The sequence below is a fragment of the Lissotriton vulgaris genome, chromosome 2_1 (assembly GCF_964263255.1).
Source record: "Lissotriton vulgaris chromosome 2_1, aLisVul1.2, whole genome shotgun sequence".
Taxonomy (NCBI): Eukaryota; Metazoa; Chordata; class Amphibia; order Caudata; family Salamandridae; genus Lissotriton; species Lissotriton vulgaris.
In genome coordinates, this window is record NC_141687.1 from 1,470,537,523 (window position 1) to 1,470,555,646 (window position 18,124).

General features: G+C 43.7%; 1 protein-coding gene across 1 annotated transcript in view; it reads left to right on the top strand.

Moving 5' to 3' along the window:
• Positions 1-18,124, top strand: part of SCTR (secretin receptor) — a 497,060-nt gene that overhangs the window by 85,192 nt on the left and 393,744 nt on the right. Inside the window, exon 2 of the mRNA XM_086957334.1 lies at positions 6,011-6,131. Coding sequence (XP_086813460.1) covers positions 6,011-6,131 — 121 coding nt within the window. The remainder of the gene's footprint in view (positions 1-6,010; positions 6,132-18,124) is intronic.

Consider the following 18,124-nt stretch of genomic DNA (forward strand, 5'->3'; position numbering starts at 1 on the left):
TCTCCAATTATCAGTGGTCTTTCTCGGACTACATTCTGGCAGTGTCTTACCAAGCCAGGTAGTCACTCCCTTGGTTCCCCTTAGGTGAGAGAGCCTGTCTTGGCCACCTCCATGTTCGAGCACATATGTTCACCTGGCTGTGCCGCACATTTGCCTATATTAGTCCTCAGCCTTTATCTCTTTGACTAGGTTAGCTTCTCCAGGGGTGGGGTCAGCATGTTGCTGTGGCTTCCATGCTATCCTTGCTCATCTCTCTGAAGGGCTGGAGCCTCAAACTCTCCACCACCCATCCAGCCATTCCCACATTTCCTCAAGGCTGGAGAAAAAACAGGTCTTCCCCTCTGCTTCTATCCTCAGCTTAGCCCTGAATAGCATGGCATAGTTAGGTTATTTTTCTCTGAGGGCTTTCTTAACATCGATAAACCTGTGCCTCTGTTTTTTTTCACTTTCATGGTGGTCTGGAACTAATGTGATAGTACTGTTGTCATACGGAACAGGTGCAGCACTATGGGTGGTCTGCAGTATAACATCTCTGTCCCGGAAGTTCTTCCACAAAAAGATCCTCTGATGGCCCCTCTGCTCGCTTGGAAACTCCAAACATTGGTACATTCTTTCATCTTGATCTGCTTTTATAGTCACCTAATTTGGCTTCAAGTGTTTTGCTCGTGGCTTGCAGATCACGGACTTGTTTCTTGAGGATGGTTGTATCAGCCTTCAGACTGTGCATTGTATTGTCTCCATCCTTGGCTCTTGCATCCATTTTATGCAGGTCAGCTCTGATTAGGGAGATTTTGGTCATTACTGAGTCCATTCGCGTTTCCAGAAAAGTGCTTACATTGTTAATAGCTGCCATGATATCATGTAGGGTGAGGTCATCTAGTTCCGTCATTGGTTGTGTAGGATATTGAGGTGGCTCTGGAGGGCCCTCTGATACTTCTTGGCCTTTCTGCCATGTATATTTGTCCAGCTTGGTTTGCTGCGAGATGCTCCCTCGCTTTCCGGCTGTCTTAGTGTGTCTTCTATGGTGCGCTGACTAAGCAATAGGGACAGCATTGGTAGTCCACTAGGGTATTCACCGCTGCCTGCCCCGGGGCAGAACACCCTTTGCGGCCTGTCGGTTTTCCCCCGATGCGATTCCTCCCACTCTACTCCTTATTGCCTCTGTAGAGGCACTACTTTTGTTGATATCGCTAGGGCCAATATTTGTTTTAGCTCTAAGTTGGTCCCATTAGCGCTTGCGTGTCCACTGAGGAACCGCAGTATTCTGCCAGCACTCTGCGTCGGTCTGTGGTATAGAGTCTATTGGTTAGTGCTGTCAGCTACATGTGTATGAAGCCATGCGATCTCAGGAAGTGTCTCTTAGTCCATGCCCATCCCTCACGAGGATCATTTCCGTGTCGTCCAGGGCGAGCTACCGCCCTATCCACCTTCAGGGCACCCAATCCAGTGTGACTTTCCCTAGGGCTGGCTTTTTTGTCTGTGATCTTTAGCAATCCACAACGGGTGCAAGAGGCCCACTACACTTTCTTTCACTTGCCTTCTGTCTCTCCAGCCGGCTCTTAATTCCTGGGCCTCTCTACTGTCCTGCTTGCATTGGTGCCCGGGCGTGTCTGGCCCAGTTCTATTTCGTCTCCAGCAGGCTGGTCTGTCAGCGATGTCAGACCAGACCGCACCAGTACCGATCCTACGGATGCATAGTAGGCCCTCACTTGCTGCTTATTAGATGGCCGCTCTGGTGTTCTACGCTGTGTTTGTAGGCTGTGCTCTGTGTCCTCATGTGCACTGTATCGCACCTGCTCTGCCACTCAAGCTGCGCCAGTGCAGCACCACTCTGCGTTCCCAGCGGTTGGAGGCTGGGGGATGAGCCCTCTCCTTTCCTAGGTCTTCTCCATTAGGCCCACCCCTTCTGCTGCCCTCTCCGGTCGATCGCCTCGTCTCCACCACTCTCGCCAGATCACTCGCCCTCCCTCGCTTTGCCGGCAGTGGCAGTAATGTCAGTGGCTGTATCTCACCTGTCCTGTACATTGGGGTTTCTCACCTCTGCAGGCGCACGTGCAACTTTACTGCCCGGTTTCACCTCGCGGTTAGGCCCTGCTTCGAACCCAGCCTTTCCTGCGCCGATACATTCCATAGTTTCTTTATTTGAGCCCTTAGTAGTCACTAGGCGTTTTTTATTGTGAATGCGGCACCATTCAAACGGATTATAGGACGGATGAGACAGGGTGTTGGTTGCAGGTCGTGGGAGCCTTGCTAGTGTACGGCCATCTTCCTCGGCTGCTGGCCACACAACCCCCAGACCACGTTTGATTCTTGTAAAAAAAAAAATCAAGTGCTTCTGTTATTTTGATACTATCCGTTCTTCGGTTCTTTCTGTCCTTCTAACCATGTTCTCATTCTTGGGAGCACATTTTAGTAACTCCAAAATGCGTCAGCCAAAGTTGTAAAATGGTCTACTTCAGATTCACTATTCAACAAGATCCCCAAATTCTTACTGCATTTGTCAAATCTGAAGGATTGTACAGTATCCATAATATCACGGTTTGCTCTGGTCTAGACCATTATGCTAGCAGGCAGTATTTCTTCATTCAAAGCCGGGCACCATGCAGCTGTTTTCCTTATTTCTGTGTAGTGAGGTTATGGCAAAATAACTCCATCCCTGGTCCCTAATCACCTGCTCCTTGTTTAAGTTGACACCTTCTTCAAGATGTTTGACCTGTAATGCATTTGCTTTAATGCTCTAAGCAACAAAACACACTCTTTTCTGCAAGGAAATTCTTCGCTTATGGGTCCCAACATTCAGCTGTGCCTCTAAGATCCGTAGCTTCCTTTTGGTTGAGTTTTGCTTACCCCATTATCTCACACATTTCAAACATTTCAAGGAAGAGTTCGATACAATCCTCTTATGGAAAGATTTAGAAAATCTAGTCCTGATGGCAATTTTAATCTCAAATTAGATGATTTCAAGACAGGCTGCTTAGCTTTACTTAATGAGCTATTATGTCATTATAATGGTTGTCTAATTGGTAGTGTGCTAAGTAGAAATATCTTGGTATTACCCTACTGTGCAGAATAGACAAAATGAAAAGCGTTGGAAAGCGTCCTTATTGTTTATGTTAAAAAAAATCCAATCCAGCCCAATTACATATGGGATAAAGAACCCCCTACCACATATTCGTCTTCTACTCTCTCGAATTTTTTCTAGTAACTGATGTAACGTGCAACTGATGTAAATTTGTAATTTCTGTGGAACCTTATGTAAAGTGCTCTGATACCTCCGAGTCTAGCCAGCGCTATATAAAACTCTCAAGAAAAAAAACATTGTAAGAATCATGCAAATCATGCAAGTCAGTGACGCAAGAACTTGCAGTATTTCTGTAACCTACTGTAGTGGGTATTTTATCCCTTATAATACTATGTATACTTGGTTAACACTTTAAAAAAACCATGAGAACAGGCCGAGCAGACTCCTTGTTTCAGAGCCAGCAGTGCGCTCCTCCGTTTATAGTGCTGAGAAGAAGCCGGGACTTGTTTTCACTCCCTAGTGGGAACGATGGACTGGTGCATTGCTTGGGAAGTGCTTCTTCCCTTCTCTTAGTCTCTGTTAGGGTGTTGAAGACATGCGTACCTTCATCCTCTACTCTCCCACAATACCCCCCAAACCCAACACCTGCATAGTTTAAAAAGGCCCATTTGAAGCGACTTGTGAATTTTTACCTTATTAAAAACGCGTTCCTATGTCGGAATGTGCCTCTAATAAGGAAATAGAGCTGATCTCTTTATAAAGATATTTCAGTATCCTTAGTATTACAGAAGTTTCACATGTTCTCTTATTCTTTTTCGATAATGTGCACTTTAAACCAGCATGTGCTTTACTCTGAGCTGGCAAATAAACCAGCAAATCAGTATTCTCCTAACAAATACCTTTCTGTTCATTTACCCAAATGTATCGTTTAGTCACTGTGTATGGCACATCTACATCAAGAATGGCTACCCTTCTCTACATACCAACTTAAAACCAAGTGCCCCAGGGCCGGCTTTAGCACTATTGGTGCCCTGTGTGACAATGTTTTTGGTGCCCCCTCCCCCATAACCACCTGCACAAAAAATTCCCGCACTACCACTACCCCATATTTTACCATAACCAATCTCACTCAGATGCATTTAATTAGTTTTATAGTGTCACCCATAAAAGTGAAGGGTGTCAGAGCACTTTACATTGCACACACATTACTCAATCATATGTGTGTGAATCAATGTATAGGAAACGTTACATAAGACAGAGTGGTAGAATTGATATGTCATCCATTCTGGTAGGCAGTAAAGTTTAGGGGGGCTTGGTCTGGAGAAGCACAAACTCAAAAATTTAAAACGTAAGCCATGGTTAGGGATTATCTTTAATAATTGGAATAGATTTTTACCCAAATCAACACCTCGTACAGCATTAGGATAGGGAAAGTCTGGTGAAAAAAATCAATACGCTCAAATTTATACTTGAAGTCTGCATTTTAGTTCTTTGATGACAGGTAACAGCTCACTGTTTTTCATTAGTATGTTAACTTATAAACTATAAGTAACAAAACAAAGTCTCTGATGAAAGCAGTAACCCCCTGACCTATTTACGTTATGTTAACTTCGTGATTTGCATGATACACTTTCTTTGCAGCAGGCATATTAACCCTCTGCACTATGATGAATCAAAGCATCCCCCAGTCAAAACTTCCACTAGACAAAACTTCGGTTCTCTCTCCAGGAAGAACATCAATCACTGGAGTAGGCTTGACATTTTTATTGTTGGTTGAAATTTGCTGGAGGTCAGTAACGCTGCAGTGGGCGCTTTTAAACACAATAATAACTAGAAAACATGCACCCCCATGCAAAGTCAGCACCCGGTGCGGTGGCACCCGGTCGCACCGCCCTAGAGCCGAACCTGAGTGGCCCTACTATTAAATACACTGAAAAGTGCTGGCAGAAATGTACCTTTGCAGTAGGCACCAATGTCTTTATGAATCTGGATGTTCTACACATTCAACCCTAGAACTGTAATATTTACTGAGGTCTATTTGAGTGACCCTCTCTATCAAATATGTATGTAGACAAAACCACTAAAGACACGGCAGGGGCGTTTCAATGGTACAGTCTGCTGTGACTGTAAACATATAATTATCATGATGGTTACTTAATGTATAAATTTAGTATGCAAAAATAAAATGTCCATAATCACCATAAACCGAGAACTAACGACGCCTGTTATTTACACCACTTATAAATGGCAAAAGAGCAGTGTCAAATGTCACAAAAAAGTACATTTTGAAAATAGGTTATGTTATTATGTATAATTAATCTGTTTAGTGTACCTGTACATAGAAGCTATGCATGCAATCAAGATACATGTACATGAACACATTTTAAAAAGCCTTTTAAATATTTTACTTTTTTCGCTTGAATTGGGCCTTATTTATGAGACCTAGCAACAGTTTTGCGCTTCCATTGCGTCACTTTTGTGACACACGCCAGCAATGCTTCACTTTTGCACCTACAGAAATACTGACGTATCTGTAACTCCTTGCAATTTGATGCGTCATACATCAAATATGACGCATCCAACATGTTGCAGGGAGGGCGGCCTGAGAAGTGACGCATTGCAGTTTTCACGCAGCGATGCATCACTTCTCATAATGGAAGCCTTATATATTTTGAATGAGATGCACCCGACCCTTCAACAATGAATGAATAAGGGCTACAGACTGGCTGTTTATTATCACACATTTACACACTGAGAGGCAATCAATGCAAATACAAAAGGAATCAAGATGAAAAAACATTATCATTACATTTTTCTTAGAAGTTTTCAGAACAACTTGTTTTTTTTCCATATAAATTTATATTAGGCCTATCCAAGGTTCAGTATTGGTACATGCTAATGTATTATGTTTTTGAAATGCAGCTTATTTATGCATGTGCAAAGTGTAAAATCCAGAAAGTAATTTTTTTTTTTTTATGAACGTTTTAGATTGGAGCAGGTCAAATGGATTGTAGTTTACTAGATGTCATGAGGCAAGAAAAGGAACAATGCTTCGAGCTTCTGGCGGAAGAAAAACGTAACTTATCTAAAGATCAATGGCTAATGGAAGGTAAACTAAACTGGTGTTTTATCAGTAACAATTTTATGGTGTTAATGGACATGCACTTATTAATGACACACAAAGCACAGTACTGCGTTAAATTACACTGAGTTCACTCTGTAACTAATAGAAACATTTCCTGGTTGTTTCAGCCAAGGTGGGAAGAAAGTACAGATGTACAATGACAATTCTGAGCATGTAGCGTTGTGAGACATTTTGATGTATTAGCAGGAAGGGCAGACTTTTGTCAGTTCTTTTGCTTTGTCATGGTTTTTGCAAAACTTTATTGTTCAGGAAGCTGCCAGGACCTCATTAAGTTTGGTAAGAAAAAATGGCTAAAGGTAAAAGTGTTTTTCTTGTTCAAGAAAAGTACACATTACCACGGTACACCTGGCACTCAAGGGAACTATTTTGTGTGTGGATGCGTTCCTTGTAAAAGAGCGGTATGCCGTAATTCATAGTGAAGTCAGTGAATGGGTGAAGTAGGCTAGCAGTGCCCCTTGATACACGCTGAAGTGGTTGGAAGAAAAATGTTAATGACACAAACAGAGACTAATGGATGAAGTGTAGCTGAAAACTCCTATAAATAACTATGCTATACATACTTTTAATAAAACCAAAAGGTCTTAAAAAGGACATTTGCTGGAACTGGCTGCTAGCCTCGCTTTTGTGAAAGAAGGCAAGACATGAGGAAAGAAGGGAAGGAAAAAAGGAAGGAAAGCAGACAAACAAGAAAGGAAAACAGACAAAAAAGGAAGGAAAATGGCAAAAAAGGAATGAATGAAGGTAGTAAGGAAGGGAGGCAAAAAGGGAAGGAAGAAAAAAAGAGCAGAAGGAAAGAAGGCAATAATAAAGAAGAAGAAAAAAGGCAAGAAAGAAAGAAACATAGAAGGCAAAGAAGATAGAGGAAAAAAGAGGGCAAAAAAGAAAGAAAGAAGGAAAGAGAAAATCAAAAAAGAAAGAACGAAAGAATAAAGTAAAAAAAGGCAAGAAAGAAGGAAAACAATTTAAAAAATGAAAGAAAGAAGGCAAAGCAAAGAAAGAAGGTAATAACAAAGAACAAATGAGAGACAGCAAAAAGAAGGAAAGAAAAAGGAAAGGAGCAAAAAAGAAAAAAGTTAAGAAGGCAAGAAATGAAGATGTAAAAAAGGTAAGGAAAGAGAAACCAAATAAGAAAGAGAGGAAAGAAGGAAATAAATAAGGCAAGGAGGAAGAAATGAACAAAAGAAATAAGAAAGGAAAGAATGAAAGAAGGCAATAGAGAAAGAAAGAAGGAAAAAGAAATAAAGAAGGGAAAAAGAAATGCAGAAAGAGGAAATGATAGAAAAATGGAAGGAATGAAAGAAAGAATTAAGGGAATAATGTAAAAGGGCAATAAATAAATAAATAAACAAAGCATAAAAGAAAGAAGGAAAGGAGACAAAAAAGAAAGAGGGAACGAGAAATTGAAAAACGGCAGAAAAGAAAAAGGGGAGAAAAAGAACGAAGAAAGGCAAAAAGAAAGAAGGAAAGAAAGAAGGCAAAAAGGAATGAAAGGAAGAAAGAAGGAAGACATTAAGAACAAAAGAATGAAAAAAAAGAAATCAAAACAGAAAGAAGTGAAAAAGATAAAAAGATAAGTAAAGAAAGTAGGAAGGACAGAATGCCAAAAATGGAAAAAGGAAAGAAGGCAAGAAATTAAGATGCTAAAGAATGAAGCACAAAAAGAAAGAAATTAAAGAAAAGAGAAGGAATAGGGAAAGAAGGCAAAACAGAAAGAAAAAATAAAAGTAGGCAACAAAAAAAGCAGGAAGGAAATAAAGCGAGAAGGCAAGAGAGACAGAAAGAAAGAAGGCAGGAGAGAAAGAAAGAGAGTATGGAAGAAAGAAAGAAGAAGAAGAAAGAAGGGAAGTAAAAAGAAGGCAGGAAGAATGAAGAAAAGAAACAAACAAGGAAAGAAAGCAAGAAGAAACAATGAAGGAAAGAAACAAAACAGATAGAAAAAGTGATAGAAAGAAAGATGTAAGAAGAAAGGAACGAAGATTCACAGTATAAAACATTGGATACTAAAACTCAAATTACACCCCAACTTTGTTTAAATAAAAACTGGTACAAATGTGCTGCAAATTAAACACCATAAGATTTGTTTTTCTTCCTAGGCTAAGTTCATCAAAGAACCGTTGGTGAAACTGAATCCTGGAACTTAATTGGGGGCCTGATTTACAAAAGGCCTCCGCACTCGTGGCGAAGGTCGCGCAGTCGTGGGGGAATGATAATTCTACCCTGAGTGCGGAGACTTCCCCATGACCTCGGAGTAAGTCCAGCACCACACATAGCCAACCACTAGTACTAGAACAGCCTCCCATGAAATATAATGGGGACAGGGACTTAAAATGGAACCCCATAGGAAATAATGTAGAATGAGAATTAGAATCCGCTCATAATACCTATCCACGAATGTCTGAGGATTTATCTGTTTGGATTTTGTGGAGAAATCTGAAAATTATGTATTCAGCAGTTTATTTTCCTTTTTCTATGTACATAAAAGTATTTAAACTGTAATGATATAAATATATGTACAATGAAATCAATTGTATAACTGGCATTAACACTGCTGTGAAAAAAACAGACGGATAGTCTGTTTTCTATTGTTTTGATGCAGTATCACTTTAAATAAGAGAGGAAACACAAGTACGTCATGTGATCAAGGCCTCTAGGGGCTGAAACGCGTCATGGCGGAATGCACTGAATAAATATATTGCACGAGGAAAAACTGGTGTCCGATCCGTTATCTGGCTCTGCAACATGGAGTTGTAAGGATTCATTATCTTGGAAATTTGGTCCGAGGCGACTTTTCTCGGACGTAACGGACCCCCTCCCGAGCAGGGCTGTGAGACGGAAAGCCGATGCCGGTGAAAAAACGGAAGTAAAGGATCTCTGGGAGGAGAAAGTTACACAGCCCCCGATGGCGGGAACAGCTTCTACGAGTGCAGAGCAGCAGTGGAACCTGGGTCGGAGGACGCGGATTCCAAGGCGGACGCACAAGGCCATTAGTGTCGGGTGAGAGGTGTGCCAGGCTACAAACAGCACGGAGAATCCCTGTTTGTGCCAAATAAGTGTGCAGCATGGCGGCCGATGTACTACAGGGGAGAGAGGAGGCTGCAGATTAAATGTATGTGGAAGGAGCAACTGCGCACATTGATAAACCAAGCCTTAGCGATAGCAGTGGCACTCCGAACTTAAGGGAACTATACAGGAAACTTGAAAAACTGATGCGCTAGAAACAAGCAAAGTGGTGGGAGCACCGATCCCTATCCAAGTACTTGGAGGTGGGTAGGGTCCCCCGTGGTTTGAGGATTATGCTTGCTCCGAGCTATGACAATCCGAATATGCTCCGTGATTGGGGGGGGTGTAATTTGGTTTCCTCCAAAAGATTGATTAACATTTTGATTGACTATGCAGAGATTGATAGACTTGACTTACAGACTCAAATCGACCAACTAAATGTTACGATAAGGCCCATAGAGGGCAATGAATTGAATACCAAACTAAGAGAGGATATGACTATATGACTTAAAAAAGACGAGGACATTATAAAAAAGTGCAAAACATATAAGTTTCAACGCGATAAAAATGATTATGACCAGGGTCAAATATTTACATTTGCTTGCAAGTATGATGCGGCCAAATCCAATTACAAGAGATATGATGACCAAAAAGGAGAAGGAGCAAGGGTAGGCCCGAGAAGTGGGTTATCAACAACAGCAGCTTCAATGTCTGATCTAAGTTCATCCGTTGAAACTGAATCCGAGACAGAAGGCAACCCAAGAGGGTTTAATGCACGGAAACACACACTGGTAGAAGAGGTGTTTTTTTTATGGGAGTAGAGGAGTCAAACTTTACGTCCCAGAAACACAAATCAAAAGCCCAAAACATGCCCAGAAATGTCAAACGAAAAGAAAGACGGAGATGCAGGCGCCAGACCAAAAACTTCCAAACCAAACAACAGGGGGTGAAGGCGCAAATAAAACAGCAAACACAAATGCATAATGCCAACACCGTTATTAATCTTTCCGAAATGGTGTTGGGTAAGGCTGAGAAACAACTTCTGGCCTTGGGACTCTCCTTCTGCCTGGAAACTAACTTCAATTACCCACAGACCAGAGCGGACATTTATAGTTTTATTAGGAAGCTGAAGCTGCAAAAGTACCATCATGTGAGAACCAAAAAAACAGAAACATTGGCAGCCCCTAGTAATCTGCAATGCAATCTTTCGGCATCGGATACGAACACTTCGCGCAATTTATGTGCTTTAGAATAAGACTGTGGCCCAGATGAGCAGGTGTTCACCCAAAGAATGTTGGAAAAGGAATAAATTGTGACCAATGCCATTCCCAATACAGGATTTAAACCAAAATTCAAATTTGTTCCAATGATGCCTAAAGAGTCGGTAGACACTTTTCACAAAATTGTCATGACAGGAGTAAAGAATTTGAATTTCAAAATTGAAAAGGAAATGGCAGTCAGAAGAAATAAACATTAGGGGCAATACAATCAACTAATCAATAAATTGAGGGACAATGATTCTATAGTAGTCCATGTCGCAGATAAGGGCAATAAAGTAGTCATATGGCCTCTCAAATTGTATCAGGAGGAAGCTTCACGCCAACTAATGGACGGGGAGTGCTACAGGATTAGCAATCGCCAAGTAACAAAAGCAGTACAAAACTGTTGGTTTGGAAGAGCATGGGCCTTTTACATCGGGATGAATTTAAGTATTTAAAGAATGATTACCCTGTTTTACCTATCATGTATTTGGTACCTAAGGTACATAGAACATTGCCTGCCCGCCAGGGAGACCAATAATTTCAGCCAAGCAGGGCTTGTTGGAGAATATTTCGGTGTATGTAGACTCTTTTTTACAGGAGCATGTAAAAAAACTTCCATCATATGTTTGAGATACAACAGATTTTTTTAAAGCAAATTCATGGTTTTAAATGGAATAGTGAATTTTTACTGTTGGCATTGGATGTTTCTAACCTTTATACATCAATCAGACATGAAGATTTGAAGTAATCAGGGTTCCCAAGGCCTACATGCTCCGAAGATAACCCACTTACACTCAAGAACTGTTGGCACGGAAACTGTAAAAGGCAAAGAACAAGTTTATTAAGACCCCATGGGGTGGTGGTACACTCAAACAACACCCTTCGGTAATGCAAGAGGTATCACACCGAACACCGGTGTGACCCCGATTTATATACAGTTTTGGGACAATAAAAGATAGGCGGCACAAGTAAGGACACATTTTAGAGACATATATGGTCATGTTTGGAATACTGCCAGCTCATTGGAGGGGGCACAACTCCGCTGGTCAGTTTGGCGCACATTCCTGAGGGCTTACTGGTCAGCTAGAACTGCGCATGTGCGGCTTGACCAGTACTAAAAATAGCCTGTTGCTGGGCAGATTGGAGTGGTCAGTGGAACGGACAACGGACTAAAGGGCACGCCGGCCACGAGGCCGCTTATGGTCTAAGATGGCCGCCGCAACTTCCAAAATGGCGTTTTCGTATATAGCCAAGTTAAGGAGGACAACGTGTAGGTTCAGCTAATCGCTAACGCGGCCAGGCCAATTACGACAGACGACCCTTTTAGCGTTTAGCTGAATCTACCTCATAGTGAACATAATCAGGATGTTCGTCCTCGATGTCTATTAACATGATTTGTGTTACCTCCTTATGAAGCATCAATTTGTCATGAGCAAGAGCTCGTCTTGATGGTATACAGGCTGATAAGCACATGGAACATAAAGCTGGGCCACATTGAATACATAGGCATATGAAAAACATTGCTCCCACAATCATACACAAAATCGTCAACAGTTTCCAGCCCCAAGTAGCAAGCATGGACCAGAACCATCCCGAAAGTGTCCAAGTTCCATTGTCCGGGTGTATTTCAGCTGCAATCTTGTGAAGCTTGGAGATGGCATCATAAACAGATGGAGAATTGTCCGGAATATATACACAACAGCTGCTTCCGATAATTCTACATGCCCCCCCACGATCAGCCAAAACGACATCCAATACCATCCTGTTTTGAAGCGTAACGATCCTAGAAATCTGTAGTTCCTCGGTGATGTTTCCCAGGGCAATGGCAGTGTCATTCGCTACAGCCTCAACAACACGTGTCAGTCGTCTTATTTTCCGGCTGTTCAGTGCAGCCCCCACAAAGGAGAATAGTCCCAAATTAAAGTCCACATACTGTTGCAAAGCAGTGTCGGTCTGATCGATGCCATCCAGAACAACAGTTCGCTTAACCCTATTCAAGACGAAGTCATGGTATAACGTGTAATCATTGTGATACATTGGTGGGGCAATGAATACAGGAGGTAGTACAAACGATACATAGCACGTGCCCAACCACCCCAATGGAAGCTGATGGTAACCCTTCGTTCCACAAATAAAATACGTATTCCGTGATGCAACAAATGAAATGCCATTCGGGCTATCAAAAGTGAGAGTAGTATTACATTCGCTTTTCCCCACTGCAATCGAACCCTTATTTCTGATACATAAATCGGCTTTTGTGGCAATGACATTTATGACATGTGCACTAGATACATTAATATTCCTCTGGTTGCTGTACACACGTGGGGCAGACACGTTATCGGGCCTGTACTCTTCCCATTCAAATCGAGTACCCTCAGCCCATGGAAACCCATCCTTGTCATGGGGACATACTTTATTCAAACGGAAAAGCACCCCCCCTTTGGTTGGCCATCTCAAAGTAAAGAGGAGGGTGTACCAGGCGTTGCATGATCCATTATGTGAAAACGGGAGTGGAATAAGTGGGGTGCCCCCTCTCTTTTGGTGCCCTGGCAACATCCCACACACCCAACAGTTTGAGGTATTGGTCATGTTATGTGTGTGGTGAAGGATCTGAATGAAGCTGTTATTTAGATACGTTTGCCTATGACGTTCTTCATGAAAGGGCAGTGTAAAGTGAAAATGTTCAGACGGAGCCGGGGTAGTCGGCAGCAAATGTTCACGTACAGGCACCACAAGTTCGACTACCCAGGCTATGACAGCTATCACCACAATAGTCAGAACAAAAAGAAAGGCACCCAATACTTTTTTATCTCGTGATGTTGTTGATGCCATAGTTCAGAAATGTTCGTGCAAAGTCTCAAATACACGTGCGTGTATACCTAAAAAAGAAAAATACGGTGCTGAACTCCGAGGTAGCCGTTGTTTTCTTCTCCGGGCCAAGACGGGTGTCGCTACACTGGCAGAACTGACCCCCCCCCCCTTGGAATTCCCGGTTTCCGTTTCACAAACCTGGAGCGGTAACCAACCAGTCATAAAAACAAAAATCTTCTTATCGAGGGCGTAAGTTGTAGCGCTCTCGTCCGGCAACAGCGTGGTCCGGGAAGGCTCCCTCTACTTCAGCCGACGTCGCAGCTGGGCTCTTTTCTTTATCCAAGATCTCTTTGTAGTCGGTCAGCACAGCAGGAGTCACCAGATCCGGAGAGACACGGCGGCAGTGTGTCGAATGCACCCACCGCTTCCTGTTAGTCACTCGTACAGCGGTTCGGGTTACAAGGAGGACCTGTTCGGGGCCCTTCCACCTGGGCTCCAGACTGCTTGCTCTCTCAAACGACCGAATCATCACGTGGTCACCAGGGCGGAGATCATGGCCCTCTCCAGTAGAGTTGTCAGGGAGCGCTTCTCGAACCTGTTGATGAATAGAGAGTAAATCACTTGTTAATCGTGCCAAATAGTCGCTCATCATAACACAAGGCACATCATGTATTAGTCGCGGCTTAGGCACCCCCCAGATATTCATGGGGTGCCCAAACACCACCTCATAGGGCGTAAGGCCAGTTCGTGAATGGGGTACTGATCTAAGAGAGAGTAGTGCTAGCGGCAAAGCGTCTGGCCACTTCAACGATGTAGACGCCACGATTTTGGCCAGTTTAAGCTTCAACGTAGCATTGTACCGCTCGACCAGACCTGCTGACTGAGGGTGGAATACAGCGTGGAACTTCTGCTGAATCCCTAATCCCTTCAGTACATATTCCACAATCTTTCCAACAAAATGAGGCCCATTATCGCTCCACAGAAATTTACAAACTCCAAAGCGAGGAAAGAATTCCTTAAGCAACACCTTAGCTGTTGTCAAAGCCGTATTGTCTTTCGTGGGGAAGGCCTCAACCCATTTGCTAAAAGCACATACCACCACTAAGACGTACTTCAGGTTGTTTTAGCGCTCGAGTTGGATGTAATCCATTTGGAGTACCTCAAATGGTGCAGAAGGTGGAACGAACCCTCCTTTCGGAGTATGGGTCCCCTTTCCAGGATTGTGCTGTAAACAAACCAGGCAGGTCTGCACTACTCTCTTCGCAGTGTTAGCAATCTCAGGATGTTCCCAAACTCGTGTTAAAAGCTGAGTGATTGCAAGAGCTCCGACATGGGCCAGTCCATGTGTCATCTGGACCATCGTCTGCAAGTAAGCCGCAGGCAATTTCCACTTCTCCATGTCTTTGCTTCGCCAACAACCCTCATCATCTAGTACCCCATCTGCTGCCCATGCCGCAAGTTCAGATTCAGAAGCTGACTTTTGAATATCCAATATTTCTGCTCTAGCATCACTCCATCGCTCAGCCTGCGATTGTATCACGTACATGGGGGAGCTAGTTCGGGACATAGCCGTTTGTCTTGCTATGCTGTCTGCAAAGGCATTTCCTTGGCCCACTTTATCCGTGATCTTTTTGTGGGCACTGCACTTCACTATCGCTACTTTCTTTGGGCCAAGCAGCGCATTTAGGAGATCACGCACTAGCTCTCCGTGCATAATGTGCTCTCCATGTGATGTCAAAAACCCACGTTCTCTCCAGAGCAGCCCGAAGTCATGTGCCACTCCGAAGGCGTACCGGCTGTCCGTGTATATGTTCACACATAGACCAGTACTCAATTCGCAGGCTCTTGTTAAGGCTATCAGCTCTGCTGCCTGAGCCGATTTTTGTGGTATCCTAGCTGTCTCTGCCACTGTCTTAAGTGTCGTGATCGCATAGGCTGCGGAAGTCGTACCATCTGGCAGCCTTACACACGATCCATCAACCCACAGTTCCCCATCCACATCTGGAAGTGGGACATCCTGTAAATCGACACGACCCTTTGTCTGTTCCTCGGTCAGGAAAACACAATCATGATGTTTTTCTTCCTGACCCTCCTCGGCCGGATAGGGCAATAAAGTGGCAGGGTTCAAAGTAGCGCATCTTTTCAGTGTAATATGTGGCGCCAAAAGTGTCAGCTCATATCCTGTTAGCCGTGCACTCGTAAGGTATTGGGTCTTTGTTTGGTTTAGCAGGACATCTACTGCGTGAGGAACTAACACCAACAGTTTGTGGGATAACACTATTCCCTCACTCTGTCGTATGGCCACTGCTGTTGCTGCTACCGCTCGAAAACACCCAGGCAACCCTCGTGCTACAGGATCCAAAATGGCAGAGAAGTATGCACATGGGCTCTGCTTATCCCCGTGTAATTGCACCAACACTGACAACGCGCACCCATCATTCTCGTGCACGTACAATGTGAAAAGTTTCGTGTAGTCTGGTGTGCCTAACACGGGTGCGGAACAAAGGGCCTGCCTCAACTGTTCAAAAGCCTTCTGACATTCATCTGTCCACTCAGGGGGCATTGGTGTAGCTTTGGACAGTAGCGCTAGCAAAGGTTTTATGATATGTGAAAACCCCATGATCCATTGTCTACAAAAAGACGTCAACCCTATGAAGGCACGTACATCTCTCTGCGTGTGGGGGACTGGTGTATCTAAAATTGCTTGAATTCGATCAGATGTTAATGCACGCCCCTCCTTAGACAACAGATGACCGAGGTAGGTCACCTGGGGTCCACAATATAGAAGCTTTTTCTTCGAGACCTTATGATTGTTCTGTGCCAAAAGGAAAGCAACGCAAGTGTACTTTGTTCACATTGTGCATAAGAGTCAGCAGCAAGCAGAAGGTCATCCACGTACTGGATGAGAGCAACGCCAGACTGCAGTTTAAAAGAATCCAGCTGCCTTTTCAAAGCCTGGCTGTAGATGCTAGGGCTTTCAGTATAACCTTGGGGAACACGACAAAATCTATACGATTTATTATTTAGCGTAAAGCCAAACAGGTATCTGCTATCAGGATGAACAGGGATGGAAAAGAACGCATTCTTTAAGTCAATGACGCTAAACGTGGTGGCCGTTGGTGGAACCAGGGTAAGCAAGGTCGTAATATCGGACACCACCGGGTATTGGGGAATGACAATTTTGTTGATCTCTCGCAGATCAATAATAAAGCGATAGATTTTGCCGTCAGTGTCTCTCTTAAGGATCGGAAGAATAGGACTGTTGCAAACATTATAAGGGACCTCCTCCACAACCCCTGCAGAAATCAAATCCTGAACAATACGTGTCAATGCAATTTCACCTTCTCTCGAGATCTTATATTGTGGCACTCGTGGTAGAGGGGCCCCCTCCTTAACAGTAATGTGTATTGGTGGAATACGCATCTCTCCCACATCCGTATCTGAGGTCGCCCATAACGTATGCGGTAGAGAGGCCAAAGCTGGAACATCTAAGATGGCGTAAAACCTATCTGGGTCAGGATAATTGTCATTCAGGATAACCCGCACTCCCTCAGGGGCGCAACGTATCGTTGCCCGAAAATATTTAAGCAAGTCAATACCCAGGATATTGTCTGGCGTATGGGGCGATAACAAGAATTGACCAAAACTAAAGTATTTGTCAAGACATAGTGCAAGGGGCTTGGACAATGGGCTGGGGGAGGGTGTGCCATCAAACCCTACACATGTAATCATTTCGCCAGACAGGGGAGCCCTCGGAACCAAGTTTTTCGACAAAGCGCTACGTGTAGCCCCTGTGTCCACAAGGAATTGATCAGTAGAACCCAGAATACCCGCTGTTACATATGGACCCTGCTGATCTACCGGCACTTCAACTGATTCCTTACCCCATCCTACGCAGTCCTATGCATGCACATAATCCTGGTGTTCCACATTTTCTCCCTCCGAAATCTGATATTGATTCCGCCTATCAAACGTATTTCGTTCATCCTGGCCACGGCCCCTCTCCTCAACCCTTCCACGATCACTTCCGCTACCTCTCGCTCCCGTATAACCTCCTCTCGACCTTCCACCTCCTCGACCACGCTGACTACGCTGCTCACGAAGTACCGGACAATCTTCGGCCCAATGCCCAAACTCCTTACAATAAGCGCACTGATCCTCCGCAATGTCCGTACGACCATACGACGTATTTCCTCCACCCAGTCTACCTCTATCATTCCCTCTACCCTGTGGTCCCCGAACCTGCGCCAACATCACCTTCGTTTTCAATTCCTTCGCCTTTTTCTCAACATTTTCTTTAGCCTCCAATTCCTGCCGCTCATAATACTGAGCCATAGTTAACAAGGACGCAGGGGTCGCCGTGGCCCCGGAACTTTCACTCGACTTCAATCGTTTCGCAATCTCCGGTAGGAGATTAGCCACATACTTATCTACAAACAGATGCAGACCCGTATCGTCTGTTAAAGATTGACCACTGTAATCATGGAACGCCTCCTCAAAACGTGTAAGGAAATCTGAAACCGTTTCATCGGATTTTTGCTTGCACGACGTTAGCATGGTCCAATCAATCTTTTTAGAGGGAACAAGCATATTTAATTTAATCTAGATAGCCGCCGGAAGATCTAAAATTAACTGACAAGGCTTACATGCCGGTTCCCTATCTAAATCGGCAGCATTTATTTCTTTCCATGTGCCCCCCAATATTGTTTCATCATTATTTTTACGAATTTGCCTCCACATATCAGGTGGTAAAATTAGCCCAAAAAACAAATCTATATCCACAAGAGTCATCACACAAGACGAAATAGCCCCTTCCACCCCCTCATAAAATGCCGCCGGATTTTTCCGAAGATCAGGTAAAGAATTTTTCAATGCCATAACATC